This window comes from Geotrypetes seraphini, chromosome 7, assembly GCF_902459505.1.
Source record: "Geotrypetes seraphini chromosome 7, aGeoSer1.1, whole genome shotgun sequence".
NCBI classification, from domain to species: Eukaryota; Metazoa; Chordata; class Amphibia; order Gymnophiona; family Dermophiidae; genus Geotrypetes; species Geotrypetes seraphini.
The window spans coordinates 96,408,505-96,427,131 of record NC_047090.1 but is presented as its reverse complement, the minus strand read 5'-3'; the positions used below and the strand labels follow the sequence as shown (position 1 = coordinate 96,427,131).

Below are 18,627 nucleotides of genomic sequence, written 5' to 3'. Positions count from 1 at the left end.
GGCCTGGTAACACCTCCAAGCCTTTGCACAGGCCGTCACTATGGACTTTCTTTTGCTGTGAAGCAACGTAGCAATCACAGATGAAATATAGCCCCATCTAGGTAAGACTGCGGTTCGGATCCTACATTGCAATTGGACCCTGTGAGAGAAGGCAAGAATGACAAGGTAGCTGGAGCCCCTGATCCTGCTGGAGCCAAACCAAGTTGGCATACCACAGCCACAGTGGCCAATCAAATACAACTAGAATCATCGGACCTTCATGGGCTGCTAACCATCTCAACAGATCTTCCCATGGCCAGGGCTGAACCAGAGCGTCCAGGCCTTTGCTGCTGGCCTCGCGACGACGACTGAAGAATCGATCGGCTTTCTTATTGGCTGCAGTCGCTATGAGGTTGAATGTGGGGCAACCACACTGATCTACTATGCACTTGAACACTCTTTGAGACAGGGACCACTTTCCAGGGTCCAGCATCAGACGACTGAGAAAATCTGCTTCAACGCTGACACTCCTGCCACATGGGACACTGACAGTGCCACAAGATGTCTCTCTGCCTACCAAAAAAGAAGCTGAGCCTCCACGCTCAGAGAGGGGCTCTTCGTGTCCCCCTGCTGATTGACATGTCACTGCCATGGCATTGTCCGAGAAGATGGCTCAATAACGGAGATGACTCTCGAAACGGAAAAGAGCCAGCTCCGGGTGATTGATTGACCATTTGGGCTCTTGAGGGCGGTCCAGTGGCCCTGAACAGGGAAGGTCATACACACCACTCCCCAGCCTTTTAGACTCGCATCCATAGACAGAATCACCAAATCCAAGATCCGGAGGGGAAGGCCCCTAGAAAACAAAAGGGGTCACAACCACCATGCAAAGCTGTTCCGTGCCACAGTCAACCAGGGAAGGGGTGCATGTAATGGGTCCCGCTGGGGATTCCTGCATGAAAGCAGATGGGCTCTGGCCTGAGGGCCCACATCGATCGTTGCCACTATGGTCCTAAGATTTTGAAGGTACTGCCATGCCATCAGCACTGGAGTGGCCAGAAGGTCCCCGACAGCTTGTCGAAGCGTCTCCTGATGGGAGACAGATATAGATGAAAGTATTACAACCTGGCAAGATCTAACAAAAATGGTCTTAGATAGAATTGCACCAATAAAATTGAAACGCCAAAATAACCCATGGTTCAGCAGAATAGCTAAGTGAAATGAGAAAAGAGGTAAGAGTGGAAGGGGCATGGAGAAAAGAACAAAAACTATAACACATTAGCTGGCAGAAAGAAATTAAACAAGTTTGTTGAGCGTGAAATGAAATCTAGACTGTGTCCGTCTTTGTGAGTAGGGACCTGAAAGTGGTGAGCTCTAATTGTTCCATTAAACTTAGGAAGAAATGCACTTTTGGATCATCTTGCACTTCCAAATGAAGGTTTAGGTCTCCTATAACTAAACTACCAGACTGGGGGATTTCTAATGACGCAGTGAGCAATCAGGTTAATAATTTTATTTTCTGTTATGTTCCAGTTACCTGATAGCCTATATATTAATAGTTTTATATTTTTCCCTCCTTCTTGGTTTTTTAGGTTGCAGATCATGGGGCTCATAATAGAAACAAAAATACGTCTAGAAATCCACCCAAGTCAGCAGTTGGATGATCTAAAAGCCATGTCGTCCAAATGTCGATAACTGAAATGGATTTTTAGACGTATCCAGACTTTTTAGGCCTCTGAATCTCACTGGGCACCAAGAGCTAAAAGGGGCATTTTTGGAGGAGTAGTTAGGGCGGACATGGGCCGACCTAGACTTAGTCATACTTCACGGATAATCGAAAGTTTGACGAGGCTGCCTAGACGGAACTTATACGTTGTGACTTAAGTGATCTAAAATCAGGTATAAGTGCCCAAAAGGTATCCAAAGTGACCATATAATCACTGCAGGGACAAAGTAGACACCCACCCCCACGTTCACTGATCCCGTCGTATCCCCACAAAGTTCAGAATAAAAACGTACATACCTGCCTCCAGAACATCAGCACTTGGCATAGGAAAGCCTAGAAGAGCTGCACAGAGGTGGTTTAAGTAGTCTGAGGGGTGAGCTACTGAACCATAGTGGAGGACTCAGGCCCATAAGCCACTCTAACCACTACATTCGTGGTGGAAAACGCGCTCACCAAAACTCTAATGTACAAACATATAGGTGCCAACTACAGCTATTAGGGCTGTTATGGTTGTAGACAGTGGGTATAGTGGGTTTGAGGGGTGTTTTAGGGGGGCTCACCATGACCTGCAGTGGAGTTCTGGTGAGATGTTTATCTGTCACAGAATTTAGGGCCATTGAGGAGGCCTGAAGATGGGGGTGGGGCCTCAACTCAGCCATTTGGTGTACCAGCTCCGGCAGGGAGAGTCGAGATACTCTGTCAGCTCCTTTCTCCTCTCCCTGCTAGGGCTTGAGTACATCTGGTGCTCAGATCTTTTCTTTTGCAGGGGCACTTAGGAGGCCCAAAGATGGGAGCGGGGCCTAATTCAGTCACATGTTGTGCCGGCTCTGCTGGGGAAACAAGAGGTACTCTGCCAGCTCCTTTTTCCTCTCCTTGAGTTTTAAGCAGGCCAGTATTTGGCTGATTTATGTTATTTCTGTTATGTATGTCTATCTGATATATTGTGAATGTTTCATTTTTTTAAAACTGCTTAGGGTCATTAGATTTGCAGTTTAAAAATACTGTAAATAAATAAATTTCTATCAGCAAGCTAGTTGACCAGCATGTGACTCAAAAAATTATCTAAAAAATAAGTTTTTCAATCACATCAATACAAGCAAAATAATTTTGACCCTTAGTTCCACAGATAATGCAAATCCAGCGAAAACAAAAGCTCTGTGAAGATGGTGATGTTCAAGATGTAGGCTTTATTTAAAAACATACAATTTGATAATCCACATAAAATATATCTAGGACCCAAACCAATGGGAGCTTATGTCAGGGGTCCCTAAAAGCAGGAATCTTTATCTGCGCAGAGTTACGACTCAGTATTGTTTTCAGTTTTTAATCCACGTGCTTTTATATCAAAACTTTTAGGGACCCCCGAGGAAGATCGCATTGTTGAAACACGGACCATGTTGGGTCCATAAGCTCCCATTGGTTTGGGTCCTAGATATTATGTAGATTATCAAATTGTATGTTTTTAAATAGAGCCTACATCTTGAACATCACTATCTCCACAGAGTTTTTGTTTTCAATCACATCAAGCATGTGGTTCTACACTTGAGTCAAGAGGTTGCTCCACAGTTGACTGCAAATTTATTATCAGCATAGATCATCAAGTGATAGGGAAACCTGCCTATGCCATATAAGTATCACCATTTGAATTCAAACCTCTTAGGTTTACTTTTTATGAATATTTTCATGTTGATGTCCAAAATAAGGAGTCAATGTGCTCAAATCCTGTTTGAAGATTCCAAGACTCCAAACTGTACCAAATTCTCATTGATAGCATATGAGAGGTGCAGTTTAGGCTGTCTTGTTGCCTACTTGAAGACGACTATTGCTAGCTAAGTTAATGTATCATTTGATAAGTTTCATATCGCTTGCTGCTTATTGAGTTAGAGAAAATTGGTACAGTAAAATCTGCTGACTACTCCAGTAATCTGATTCCATGGAGAGGTAGCCATACCCAGACAATAAAACGATGCCAAGAAATTGACAAATCTCATTGTGTGCTGTTGTGAACTATTGGTCATTCTTGTCCCGATTAGCATACAGGTTGAATTGTTTCACAATTTTGTTTATCTTGTTGTCAAACATAAGGCTCCATATACTAAAAAGAAGAGTTGTCAACATGGGGATATTAAGTGGTGTTTCAGGTATATATATCTTTGAGTCTTATTCTACTGCAGCACCAAATCCTTTCTATTATTTTTCTTTCTCAGAGAAGGACTTTCATCTTCACTCTCAGTGTTGCTGCTTCTATTGCTTTTGTCTTCAGAGATCTCTACTTTTATTTCTAGTTCTCCATCAGTTTCAAATTGTTGGTCATTGTTCAGGTTCTTGGGTACTTCAGCATCACTCTCTAAGGCCAGATCACCTGCTGATGGTGACAACATAACAACAGCACTTGGATGTGCTGAGCTTTCAGCTAGTGCTAATAGTTATAACTTATTGTCATACAACTCATCTCCGGCCATAAAAATTTCCAACATCCATTTTGCAAGCTTTCTGAAAATCATACACCACATAATGATCATGAGCAGACTTAAAATGTATATGATAATCAGTGATCTTTTAGCAGCAGTTTATAAAATCTGTTCCAATTCGACATGATGGCATGTCTGTTGTGTTGGCACATTTCTATATGGAACATGAGTTTTCTGAATGGAAATTTTACAACATAATACTAACGATACTAAACTTAAGTATGCTCTGGAATTATTGCCGAATGCCAGCAATATTTCCATATTGTCAAATTTAAAACAGCTTTGTGTACTTACAGTGCTCAACCGAAAAAAAATGTCTTAATTGCAATAAGCAAAAAAGGTCAGATTCACCTAGAAAAAATACATATTAAGCAAACAAAATAAGCACAGGTGAGTGCTCCAATCACTACTCAACAGTGACACCTAGAATTTAGTGCTAAGATTTTCTTTCCCATGTATTTCTGCAAACATCTGCTGCTATGACAGGCTGGGTTGAAGTGTGAAAATATATTTTATATGGGAGAGTCATAATAAGGCAAGCCACCCAAAGTGGTTGCAAATAAAGACCATGGTGCTGCATATCTTCATAATAATTCCTTCTGATCCATTATTCTGTAGTTGTAACGAGACAGAAATATGTGGAGATCACCCATGCAACTTTTCTCCCAACAAAACACAGGCATACGCCTCAACTAAAATAAATACAATTAAAAAATGTTGGTTTTATTTTTAAATCAGAAGATCAATCCTACCCAATGACTGGATGTTTGAACCCAAGCTTCTTCGTGGCTTCTTCAATTTCCTTTTCTAACCAAGGCTGTGGACGAATCAGATACTTGACAAACTGAGAGACCCACCACACTGCAGGATCACCATGAACACGTATCAACCTATCTGCAAGGTCTTCCGGTACAGCCAGTGGCAAATAAAGAGGTCGAGGATGCAGACTTTCAACAATAGGAAGTTCAATTACTTGAACATCTTTATCATTTGCCTCACCTGTAAAAGGAAAATGAAAAACATGGGTAAAAGTTAAATAATGTAGGCAGAAAAAAGCATAGTTACTTACCTGTAACAGGAGTTATCCAGGGACATCATCCACGGAGTCAAATACAGACAGTGCAAAAGTGTACTGTCACTAACCTCCTAGAAGTTTCAAGACTGCCCGTACCATGAATGCCTTCCTGTCCAATGTTGGCTCCTGGGACCATCAGTTCAGTAAACAAGCTAAGAAGTCAACTAGGGGAGGAGGGAGAGTTGTGAGAATATCTGCCTGCTGTCCCTGGATAACACCTATTACAGATAAGTAACTGTGTTTTATCCCAGGACAAGCGGGCAGCATATTCTCACAGATGGGACTCCCTAGCTTTTACGAATGGGATGGAGGGAAGTTATCAACTAAATAGAGAATACATTTGTTTTGTATTTTTTGTTTATTTGCAGATTTTTTACTGTTTGGTCAAACTGACTATCCTGTCTGAAATTGATCTCCAGACATGGGATGTGAAAATATGAAGTAGGAACTTAAGAGTCTGTTTCTGAAATATTCACCATGAAGGAGAAATGGATTAAACTACTAAGGCTGTTACCGCTGTTATTTTAGGCCTTGGAGCACTAATGTCCAGTGGCAGCTCAACCCAAACATGGCAACATGTTACGCAGTTTGTTGACTAAGGAGAGATGAAGGTCTTGGTTCGAGTCTGTTGGTATTAAAGGACAATAATAGACGAGTTGTAGTTTGGAATAGTACTATAGTACAATGTAGGTGGCAAGTCAAGGAAGTTTTACAGACTAATAAATGAAATACAGTTGACCTAGGGAGACTCTGTGGTTTGGAGAAGAAGTTTGGTACTTCCATAGAAGACTGGTTGAGATTAAAAATGGAGATTACCTCTAATGGGAAGATGAGATGAGTAAGAACAAATCTATCTTGAGGAAATGTTGCGTAAAGTGGATCGTGTATTAGAGATCGGCATCCACTAGACCTGTACACAGAAGGGATTCAATGGGAGAAGACTACTGGTTAAGTAATGGGTTCATAGACTAAACCGCGCGAGATGGACAATGACGGGCAGACAATCGCACGCAGGACGTCAGCGCACTGGATAAAACAGTATTTTAAAGTGCTCCGCCTTACTTAGAACTGTTGGCGTTCCCGTTGGGGGAACTCCCATTATAGAGGAAACAGCGCTTTTTCCTTATTTTTTAGGGAAAAATTAGAATCCCCCACCCCCAACAGGAGCGCCAACAGTTCTAAGTAAAGTGTGTGTGTGTGGGGGGGGGGGGGGAGTTCCCCCCACACCATCGGAGAGCTTTCAAATACTGTTTTAATCCAGCGTGCTGATGTCCTGCGCACGATTGTTTGCCTGGGATTGTCTCGTGCAGTTTTGACTTGTCACCAAGTAATGTGCTCCTGAAATGAAGTCATAAGCACTTCAAAAGGGAACTTCAACATGTGAAGACTATCTGTGGATTCGGAACAACTGGAGGAGGTTGGATTGGAAGCTTTGACATCAGGAGGCCCTTCAGGAAAGTGAGAAAGCAATGGATATGTATCCAGATGGTTGGTACCCAAATGTACTTATATGGCACATAAGACTTGAAATATAGTTCTGAAAGGTATGTGTAGGGCACTGATAGAGGTGAGATAAGCATGATGACCTCCGATCCCAAAAGAGAGCTCTGAGACAAGCAGAGAGGAAATGGGTCAAACACCAAAAAGAGAACTACAAATCACACTGGAGAAAATTATCAAATACCTACAAAGCTGCCATTCTGGAAGCAAAGAAAGTTCACTACACACACCTCTTACTGAAAGTTCCAAACCGTTTCAGATACCTGTTTACCTTGACTAACCACCTCTTCTCCGCTGCTCACGGATGCAATCATAATACCCCCACAAACCTAGACATTGAAACTCTCTCTAACTTCTTCCAAACACAAATTGATAACATCTGAAGCAATCTCGACTCCACTCCCAGCAAGTTCCTCCCCCATGCTCATCCCTCTCACATGCCCAAGACCCCACCTTGTAGAACCCTTTCCCAACTTCACCCGGTCACACATGCTGAGCTCCTAGAAATGCTACATGAGCTCCGACCCTCCAATTCCAACCTTGACCCATGCCCATCCAATCTCCTTTTATCCTCCAAAGATGCTTTTGCAGAATCAATCCTCCCCATCATCAACGCCTCACTGTCAACTGGGAAAATTCCCCTCAATTAGAAATTGGCCATTATCAAACCCACCCTCAAGAAACCCTCCCTCGATCCAAATGATCCAAGCAACTACCGCCCTGTTTCCAACCTCCCCTTCATCTCCAAACTACTGCAGAAGATAGTGCTCCACCAACTGCAACCTTTCATTGATCAACAAGAAGCTCTATTTCCACACCAGTCAGGTTTCTGACCAGGCCATAGTACAGAATCTGTCCTCCTTGATATCAATGACAACAGCTGGTCAATGCTGGATAAAGGAAATGATGCCTTACTAGTCCTGCTTGACCTTAGTGCCGCCTTCGACACTAGAGATCATCAACTTACTAGACCGACGTGCTGACATAGGAATCAAGAACTCAGCACTGCAATGGTTCACCTCCTTCCTGGAACAAAGAACACAATCTGTGCTACTGGGGACAGCTAGATCAAACCCTAAATCAATTAAATACGGAGTTCCCCAAAGTGCCTTATTATGACTCTCCCTCTCCGCTTCAATCTATGTAACAGGCCATCAACATTGCACACAAATACAACATTAAGATTCACTCCTATGCTGATGACCTTCAACTATTGCTCTCCCTAGGTGACAAACGGCCAACCCAACTCACTAACCTCCTACACTGCCTCTCTGATATGAAAAACTGGATGACAGCCAATAAACTCCAGCTGAATGCCTCAAAGACTGAACTACTCTGGATCAGGAAAAAGAACACTACTTTCACCCGTCCGACACTATCCTGGGAATCCACTCCCTTAAAAGCAAAAGACCTGGTACAAAGTCTTGGAATTATACTGGATGGCTACCTGTCCCTCTCTGCCCATGTCTCGCAGGTAGTTTCCACATCTTTTTACTACCTACGCCAACTGCGAAGGATCAAACCCTACCTCCCAGAAACAGACTTAGCCCAACTGCTATATGCCTACGTACTCTCTAGACTAGACTACTGCAACTCCCTATTCAATGGCATCACTGTAAGAGATCTAAAACGCCTCAAAAAAGTCCAGAAACAGCAATTCGACTCCTATACAACCTCAGCTACCATGACCCCATTACTCCAGCGCTCAATGCAGCTCACTAGTTACCAGTCAAAAAGCGATGCAACTTCAAAGCCCTGGTCATGACACACAAGAGATTCTACCAAAAACCCCCAGCCTACATAGCATCCAAGCTACTCCTATACACCCCTAACTGCCCCCTCCGCTCCAAAGCAGAACAAAGACTCAGCATTCCCGCTGGGAGATCCCTCCGAATGAGTATGGCGTACAAAAGATCCTACAGCCATTTCCTACCTCAGCTATGGAACTGACTACCCACACAGATCAGGTCGCTAGACTCACTAATGACCTTCCGCAGAGCAGTAAAGACCAATTGGGCCATTAAAAACTGCCTCCTCATTCTCCTAGTACTCTTCGCTATGACCAGTCTGGTATCTAGAATAAGCTCTGTTATTGTCTACTGTAACCTAGTTGTTGTCATAACTAGTCTGTTTTCTAACAATTGTGAATGTCTACTTGTAACCCGTTCTGAGCTTCAGGGAGAACGGGATAGAAATCAAAATAAATAAATAAATGTATTTAAGTGTATTGATTGCTCTCTTCTCAAATTCTGAATTTCTTTCTTTTTTTTTTCCATTAGTATAAGACAGACAGACAAAAAGAAAAGGTAATGCAGCACTGACAATATAGGACATATGTTTAGAGTCCATTCCTGTAGGCAATACCAGCAGGTAATCTGTGTGCACATGATGCGGTAGAATTATGATATGGAGGGTTGATCACAAAGTTATGGCTGAAAGTTATCATGCAAGGGGAGCTAGGAATGAGAGGCTGTAAAGTGCCTATACTGTAGATTGGTAGGAAGAAGGGATCTTGCACTCTGAGTTCAAACAATCAAAGGTTTGAAAAGGAATGGATTTCCTTACATTGAACTGAAGAAGTTATTAAGGGTTGCCTTGATTACTGTGGAGTCATGGTGATTTAATCCTGCCAAAATGTGAATAAGGAGTTCCATATGATAGGATGGAAATAATAGGGCACGGCGAAATAATTTAAGATTTTGTAGAATTCCTGAGACTGAAGAGACTAAAAATTTGATGGCTTTTATGCAATCTTTATGCTATAAGTTCCTACAAGTGGAAGACCCAGAGGCAAATTTACCAACTATAGAATTTGAACGAGTTCATCGAGCCTTGGACCCACGCAAAACGGAGAAACTGAGAGATATAATAGTATGATTCTCGCTAAAGGACATTAGCTAAAAATCAATGAGTAGCTGAGTGGCAGCTGGTAATTTTTTTCTTAGCAAGGAATGCTTTATGTTTTTGCTTTTTGCTTTTGAGTTAAACATTATTTTGGCTGAGAAGTTTTTACCTACCTGAACCTGGAGTTTGGGCTAAAGAACATTGGAACTGTGTGAATGTTTTGTAGCCTGAAAATCTTACTGTGTGTGCCATTGTTAAAGGTGCAATCACAGAATCACTTTCAGCTGTGCTGCCTACCAAGAGATAGCTATAGCAATAGTGAGCCTTATGCAAAGCTGACCTTCCATTTGCTGTCTTAGAAAGTTCACAAACTGTTTGCTGCTATGAGGTATAACCTGACTCTATGCAAATGCTGTGAATACCTTTTTCATGCCTTTAAACAACTGCTGCAGAAAGAAAGTTTTGTTTTGGAATGAAAGTATAAATACTGAGTCAGATTGAATGGTCTCAGACAAGCCAAATACCGTATTTTCTCGCATATAACGTGCGCGTTATACGTGGTTTTTACGTACCGCGCATACCCTCGCACGTTATACGCGTGAGCGCGTTGTACAAAATTTTTTTTACATAGTTCCCCCCCCCGACGTCCGATTCACCCCTGCAGGACCGCTCGCACCCCCACCCCGAAGGACCGCTCGCACGCACTCCCACCCGCACCCGCACCCCCACAGCCTCCCGACCACCCCCCCCACATCATGTAGAAGCTCCTACCGGTGTCCTGCTGCTTCCTCTTGGCGGTCCCGACACCCGACACGATCGGGGCAAGAGGGAGCTCAAGCCCTCTTGCCCCAGCCAACCGCTGCACACCCGACACGATCGGGGCAAGTGGGAGCTCAAGCCCTCTTGCCCCCCCCCGACTCCCTGACACAATCGGGGCAAAAGGGAGCCCAAGCCCTCTTGCCCCGCCGACTCCCCAACTCACCGACAATATCGGGTCAGGAGGGAGCCCAAGTCCTCCTGGCCCTGGCGACCCCCCCCCCCCCCGCTAGTTGTTCGGGCCAGGAGGGAGCCCAAACCCTCCTGGCCACGGCGACCCCCTACCCCCACCCCGCACTACATTACGGGCAGGAGGGATCCCAGGCCCTCCTGCCCTCGACGCAAACCCCCCTCTCCCCAACGACCGCCCCCCCAAGAACCTCCGACCGCCCCCCACAGCCGACCCGCGACCCCCCTGGCCGACCCCCACGATATCCCCACCCCCCTTCCCCGTACCTTTGTGTAGTTGGCCGGACAGACGGGAGTCAAACTCGCCTGTCCGGCAGGCAGCCAACGACGGAATGAGGCCGGATTGGCCCATCTGTCCCAAAGCTCCACCTATTGGTGGGGCCTAAGGCGCCTGGGCCAATCAGAATAGGCCCGGGAGCCTTAGGTCCCACCTGGGGGCGGGGCCTGAGGCACATGGGCCCAATCCGACCATGTGCCCAAGGCCCCGCCCCCAGGAGGGACCTAAGGCTCCCGGGCCTATTCTGATTGGCCCAGGCGCCTTAGGCCCCACCAGTAGGCGGAGCTTTGGGACGGATGGGCCAATCCGGCCTCATTCCGTCGTTGGCTGCCTGCCGGACAGGCAGGTTTGGCTCCCGTCTGTCCGGCCAACTACACAAAGGTACAGGGAAGGGGGGTGGGGGTGTCGTGGGGGGTCGGCTGGGGGAGGCGGTCGGAGGTTCTTGGGGGGGCGGTCGTTGGGAGGCGGGTTTGCGTCGAGGGCAGGAGGGCCTGGGATCCCTCCTGCCCGTAATGTAGTGCGGGGTGGGGGGTAGGGGGTCGCGTGGCCAGGAGGGTTTGGGCTCCCTCCTGGCCCGAACAACTAGCGGGGGGGGGGTCGCCAGGGCCAGGAGGACTTGGGCTCCCTCCTGCCCCGATATTGTCGGGGAGTTGGGGAGTCGGCGGGGCAAGAGGGCTTGGGCTCCCTTTTGCCCCGATCGTGTCGGGGAATCAAGAGGGCTTGAGCTCCCTCATGCCCCGATCGTGTCGGGGGTGCCGCGGTTGGCTGGGGCAAGAGGGCTTGAGCTCCCTCTTGCCCCGATAGTGTCGGGTGTGCCGCGGTTGGCTGGGGCAAGAGGGCTTGAGCTCCCTCTTGCCCCGATTGTGTCGGGGAGTCGGGGGGGGGGCAAGAGGGTTTGAGCTCCCTCTTGCCCCGATCGTGTCGGGGGTGCCGCGGTTGGCTGGGGCAAGAGGGCTTGAGCTCCCTCTTACCCCGATCGTGTCGGGGGTGCCGCGGTTGGCTGGGGCAAGAGGGCTTGAGCTCCCTCTTGCCCCGATCGTGTCGGGGAGTCAGGACCGCCAAGAGGAAGCAGCAGGACACCGGTAGGAGCTTCTACATGATGGGGGGGGGGGGGTCGAGAGCCTGTGGGGGTGCGAGCAGTCCTTCAGGGTGGGGGTGCGGGTTCGGGTGGGAGTGCGTGCGAGCGGTCCTGCGGGGGGGGGGGTGAATCGGACATCAGGGGGGGGCATCAGGCTTTCAGGGTGGGGACAGGACTTCAAGGGGGAGAGGAGAGTCGGGGCGGGCGAAAGGAGAGTCGGGGTGGCCAGAGAAGAGTCGGGGCGGGCGAAAGGAGAGTCGGGCAGCATGCGCGGTATACGGGTGTGCGCGGTATATAAAAATTTCTGTACATAGATTTGTGTTTTTTGCGCGCTATACCTGTGTGCGCATTTTACACGGGTGCGCGTTATCTACGTGAAAATACGGTATTTGTATTTTCTTTTGAAACTTTATTTTCTTTGAAACTGGTTTTTGTGAAAAGCTGCATAAATTTGCCTACCTTTTCACCACTGAGGTCAGAATAAAAACTATTATTGATTTTGAAGCATTCTGACTGTTTGGTATTTTGAAGCCGGTGCTTATCCTTTCTCTCCCAGGCCTAGGCAGCTTACTGGGGCCAACTAAAAGACCTGAGGATACCCCTGGTAGTTGGGGACCCGCCACAGCATAGGTTTTGTCACTGTCCAACTCCGCTCTGAGGAGTGTTTGTGAAAATAGCTACTTGAACATGGTCTGATCATGCCTCTACAGATATTTCTATTCAAATTCTACAAAAGACAGAAGGAGTTAAATACTGGAGAATGGATGATTCCTTATTGCTAAACCCTCAAAATATATTACAGATTGGAGAAAAATTACAAAATTATTTAAGAACTAATGTAGATGGGGTAACATCTCTGCTAAGTATTTGGGAAGCTTTAAAAGCTGTAATACGGGGGAAAATTATGGGCTCCTTTTACTAAGGTGCGCTAGCGTTTTTAGCAGGCGCTAAACGAAAAATACTAACGCAAGTTCTATGGAGGCGCTAGCGCTTAGCGCGTGCGTCAAGAAGGAGACTAAGATGCGATACCCTGAGACCTCATAGATCCATACTCAGGCTGGGCCGGTACCAATTGAGTTAGTGCAGCAGTTGGCTTTGATTGGCCATGAAGCATCACTGCTAGCTCCTGTTGAAGCAGTTCTCGCAGTTGTACCATTGACAGTACTAATGGTACAGGGTATCGAAGTGTGGTGACTTCGATGTCATAGCATACCTCAGAGGCGCCACTTCCTGTCATGATGAAGAGCGAGACTCCTGTCAACGCTGTTTGACATACACCATTTTCGGTGCTATAGTTGCCAGCATCGTTTGGCAAGGTGAGGCATGGGAATCTTTCTTAGCCTGTTTTCTTGATGGTGTCGATGTTGGTACCAAGGCAGCCAATGCCGAATGATGCAATGATTGTGGTGCTGACTTAGACACGGTGTCAACATCAGGCGTGATGTGATGAATCCTAGGGTCCAAAAAGTATTTCCTTTGCAGATGTTGAGTCATCAAGGAACATTTTTGTAACTTTAAACAATGATTGCAAGAGTCTACAAGGTGCTCAGGTGTGGATCAGTGGCTGATATGGCCCTACTGCACAAAGTAAATCTCTTGAAGCCAGAAGGCAGCACTTTGACATTGAGGAAAAAATTACTGATGTGAGAATGAAAGAATCAATTTTTCCTCTGAAGGTCAAGTAATTTCATGAATGAAAAAGAGCCCATGCCACCTGTCGGAAACCCAGCTGAATGGGGGCTGAAGGCCCAAAAACAAAAAAGTAAATATTTTTGTGCAAAACTCCAAGAAATTAAAGGAATGTTAAAGAAGAAGAAAATCAATACAGGAAGGCACAAAAAAGGAGAAAAAATTTATTTATTATTTATTGAAAGCTTCTATACTGCTGCTAATGACAGGGAGAGGGGGGGGTTCAATTCAAAGAGGTTTATATGAGCTTTGTAATGGTGTTTCAATACATGAGCTTCTGAAGTCATTGTCAGCTGTATGCCTGAAGTCATTATGCCATTGTATAGATCCATGGTGAGGCCCCACCTGGAATACTGTGTGCAATTCTGGAGGCTGCATTACCGTAAGGATGTGCTGAGACTGGAGTCGGTCCAGAGAATGGCCACCCGGATGATCTCGGGACTCAAGGATCTACCTTACGAGGAACGGCTGGATAAGTTGCAGCTGTACTCACTCGAGGAACGCAGAGAGAGGGGTGACATGATCGAGACATTCAAGAATCTCACGGGCCGCATCGAGGTGGAAGAAGATATCTTCTTTTTCAAGGGTCCCGTGGCAACAAGGGGCATCCGTGGAAAATCAGGGGTGGGAAACTGCACGGGGACACCAGGAAATTCTTTTTCACTGAAAGGGTGGTTGATCGCTGGAATAGTCTTCCACTCCAGGGAAGATAATTGAAACACTGATAAAAGATAACATTGTACAACATTTAGAGGATCACAATTTAATAAGGGCTAGTCAACACGGCTTCAGAAAAGGGAAGTCATGTTTGACAAATTTACTACAATTCTTTGAGAAAGTGAACAAACAATTGGACAGTGGAGATCCAGTGGATATAATTTACTTGGACTTCCAGAAAGCGTTTGACAAGGTCCCACATACAAGGCTTATGAAGAAACTACTAAGCCATGGAATAGGAGGAGAAGTGCACAGATGGATCGGCAAATGGCTAGAAAACAGAAGGCAGAGGGTTAGCATAAATGGGAAATTCTCGGATTGGGAGAAAGTGACTAGCGGCGTGCCCTAGGGCTCGGTTCTTGGGCCTATCTTGTTCAATATTTTTATAAACGACCTAGAAGAGGAAACAACATGCAATATAATAAAGTTTGCAGATGATACAAAACTATGTCGGGCGGTTGGCTCTCAAAGGGACTGCGAGGACCTCCAGAAAGATTTGAACCAGCTGGAAATGTGGGCGACAAAGTGGCAGATGAACTTTAACATAAACAAATGAAAGGTGATGCATCTAGGAAGGAAAAACAAAGAACACGAGTATAAGATGTTGGGGGTGATATTAGCAAAATGCGAACAAGAAAAGGATTTGGGATTACTGATTGACAGTACCCTAAAGCCATCGGTACAATGTGCGTCGTCGTCGAAGAAAGCAAACAGGATGTTAGGCATAATTAAGAAGGGGATCACGAGTAGATCGGAAGATGTCATAATGCCACTTTATAGAACAATGGTCAGACCGCACTTAGAATATTGTGTCCAACATTGGTCTCCATACCTCAAGAGGGATATAACTCTGCTGGAGAAAGTGCAGAGGAGAGCCACGAAACTTGTCAAAGGAATGGAGCATTTGAGCTACAAAGAACAACTCAGGAAACTGGGATTGTTTACCCTCGAGAAGAGAAGACTGAGAGGGAATTTGATAGAGACTTTTAAAATATTAAAAGGATTTGATATAATAGACCAAGAAGCAGCATTGCTAACATTTTCTGATGTGACACGGACAAGAGGTCATAGCCTGAAACTGAGCGGCAGCAGGTTCAGGACAAATGTCAGGAAGTTCTGTTTCACACAGCGAGTGGTGGGTGCTTGGAATGCACTCCCGGAGGAGGTTGTGGCGGAGACTACTGTACTGGGATTCAAGTGCAGGTTGGATGCACACCTTCTTGCATATCATATTGAGGGATACGGTAAAGTCGGGTCTCCAGAAAGGAGTACCTAAATGGGCCGCCGCGTGTGCAGAGCACCAGACTAGATGGACCTCGGTCTGATCCGGTGAAGGCATTTCTTATGTTCTTATGTTCAGGTTATTGAGGCCAGCAGCGTGCCTTATTTTAAGGCCAAATGGGATAGACACGTGGGATCTATTCACAGAGAAAGGTAGGGGAGGGTCATTGGGGTGGGCAGACTAGATGGGCCGTGGCTCTTATCTGCCGTCTATTTCTATGTTTCTATGTTTTCTATGTACATCAGGCGGGAAAGCACTTGCGCATGCATAGTACGGGCAGTCTTGAAACTTCTAGGAAGTTAAAAGTGACAGCATACTTTTGCACTGTCTATGTTGGGCTCCGTGGATGACGTCACCTATCTGTGAGAATATGCTGTCTGCCTGTCCTAGGATAAAAATATTTATACTATAAGTTTCAAGTTTAATAAGGATTTGACTGATCGCTTAATCAGAATTCAAAGCGATATACATATCAATAAAATTACAAAATTTAGGGAACAACAAAATAAATGACAAAAACTAAGTCTTGCAAAACATATTATAAACTAACAATACAAACATATTAAAACACAAGGAAAGATAGGGAAAGGAAATTGTTTCCCAAGTATTCACCTTTATAGGACCCCCAAGGACCCCTGAAGAAGACTTTTTGTCAAAACGCGGACCGTGTTGGGTCCTGTATCTCTAGCGGACTAGGTCCTTTAAGGCAGTGTTTTTCAACCGCTGTTCCGCGGCACACTAGTGTGCCGCGAGATGTTGCCTGGTGTGCCGTACGGTCAGGGCCGCCATCAGGGCAGTACCACCAGTCTAGGGAGAGGGGCGGTCCGCCCCACGTGGACAGGAGAGAGCTGGACGGGGGACCCGCGGAGTTCAATACATCTCGAGCCGCGAGGCTCGTCTTCTGTTCCTGCCTGCCCTGCAGCTAACATATAGCCGATCGCAAGCGTTCCCCGATGTCAGCGCTGACGTCGGAGGGAGGGCTTAAGCAAAGCCTGCCCTCCGACGTCAGCGCTGACGTCGGAGAATACTTCCGTTCGGCTATTTGTGTGCGGCAGGGCAGACAGGAAGCAGAAGACAAGCCTCGCGGCTTGAGCTTCGTTTTGCTGAGAAAGTTGCAAAGATGGGCTGGTAGGCAAACACGGAACACAAAAGGGGGGAGGGAGTGCGTTTTGGACACAAGGCATGAACTTGGGAGAGAGGAAGGGAGGGAAAGAGATGCTGAGATGGGGGAGGGAATGCGTTTTTGGACACAGAAGAAATGGACTTGGGAGAGAGGAAGGGAGGGAGAGAGGAAGGGAGGGAGAGAGGAAGGGAGGGAAAGAGATGCTGAGGTGGGGGAGGGAATGCGTTTTTGGACACAGAAGAAATGGACTTGGGAGAGAGGAAGGGAGGGAAAGAGATGCTGAGGTGGGGGAGGGAATGCGTTTTTGGACACAGAAGAAATGGACTTGGGAGAGAGGAAGGGAGGGAAAGAGATGCTGAGGTGGGGGAGGGAATGCGTTTTTGGACACAGAAGAAATGGACTTGGGAGAGAGGAAGGGAGGGAAAGAGATGCTGAGGTGGGGGAGGGAATGCGTTTTTGGACACAGAAGAAATGGACTTGGGAGAGAGGAAGGGAGGGAAAGAGATGCTGAGGTGGGGGAGGGAATGCGTTTTTGGACACAGAAGAAATGGACTTGGGAGAGAGGAAGGGAGGGAAAGAGATGCTGAGGTGGGGGAGGGAATGCGTTTTTGGACACAGAAGAAATGGACTTGGGAGAGAGGAAGGGAGGGAAAGAGATGCTGAGGTGGGGGAGGGAATGAGTGTTTGGACACAGAAGGCATGGACTTTGGAGAGAGGAAGGGAGGGAAAGAGATGGTTGTGTACACGGGGAATAGAAGAAAGGAGAATTTTTGGTCATAGGGAGGGAGTGAGGTACAGATAGTGGCATACCAGGGTGGGGGGGGGGCGGTCTGCCCCACCCCGAGTTTACGTCCCAAGGGGGTGCACAGCTGGCCACCCTCCAGTGTTGTCCCTAGGCTGGCAAACTGCGGCTCTTTAGCCACTTGAGTGCCACCGCCGCCAACGGTGTTGTTGGCGGTGGCAGCATTATAAAATACTTTCTTTGTGTTTATTTGATTCCTATTCAAGAGAATTACTTTATATATAGTCAATATAGGCACAGAGTTAAATTTTTTAACATTTTCTAATGGTGGTGTGCCTTGTGATTTTTTTCATGAAACAAGTGTGCCTTTGCCCAAAAAAGGTTGAAAAACACTGCTTTAAGGCATTTATGTGGATAACCTATTTTTATGTGGATGAATTTATTTTTATGTTTATTTTATGTGGATATCTTTGGAACTTTAACTCTTCCAATAAAGTCCATTTAGGAAAATCGTCACTCCACAGAGTTTTTTTGGTTTCCTCTGGATTTTCTTCTCTGTGGATATCTTGGGGTCAAACTCCTTTTGTTTTTGCCAGTTAGGAACTAAAACACAAAATACTACAAAATCCTAGAGAAACACACATATAAGACACTTATGTATAAAGAGCACTCGAAAATGTTTCCTGCGATATTTTAATCACAGATCTCAAAGGTCTCATTTAACGGTCTGTTCTTTGATAGTTTTAAAAATATATATTTTTATATATGTCAATAAAACCATAACTAATACTGGGCCTGATTTTCTAAGTAAGTGTGTTTGCCAGTATGTGGTACTTTTCTTTTTTTTTAGGATGCATAAATAATATTGGGATGTTCAGCGAGTTAAACTGCTAGATGTTCTCTGAACAAATTGGTGCAGGGTTATTGGTGCAGGGTTAGAGGAGGGGTGGAAGCAGTGAAAACTATTTAGTGGGAACATTCAACTACTTTCAACATTCAAGTGAAAGCTTCTATACTACTACTAATGACTGGGGAATCAATTCAAAGCGGTTTACATAAGCTCCTGAAATGGTGTTACAATATATGAGCTTCTGTAAAAGTGTAACTATTTAATTTAAA

At 45.8% G+C, this 18,627-nt stretch overlaps 1 protein-coding gene across 8 annotated transcripts in view; it reads right to left on the bottom strand.

Annotated features, from left to right (window-relative positions):
- FUT8 (fucosyltransferase 8) overlaps positions 1 to 18,627 on the bottom strand; it is a 238,346-nt gene that overhangs the window by 32,134 nt on the left and 187,585 nt on the right. For all 8 annotated transcript variants that reach the window (XM_033952251.1, XM_033952253.1, XM_033952256.1 and 5 more), the window contains one exon: positions 4,929 to 5,175. In XM_033952251.1, the coding sequence (XP_033808142.1) occupies positions 4,929 to 5,175 (247 nt within the window). The remainder of the gene's footprint in view (positions 1 to 4,928; positions 5,176 to 18,627) is intronic.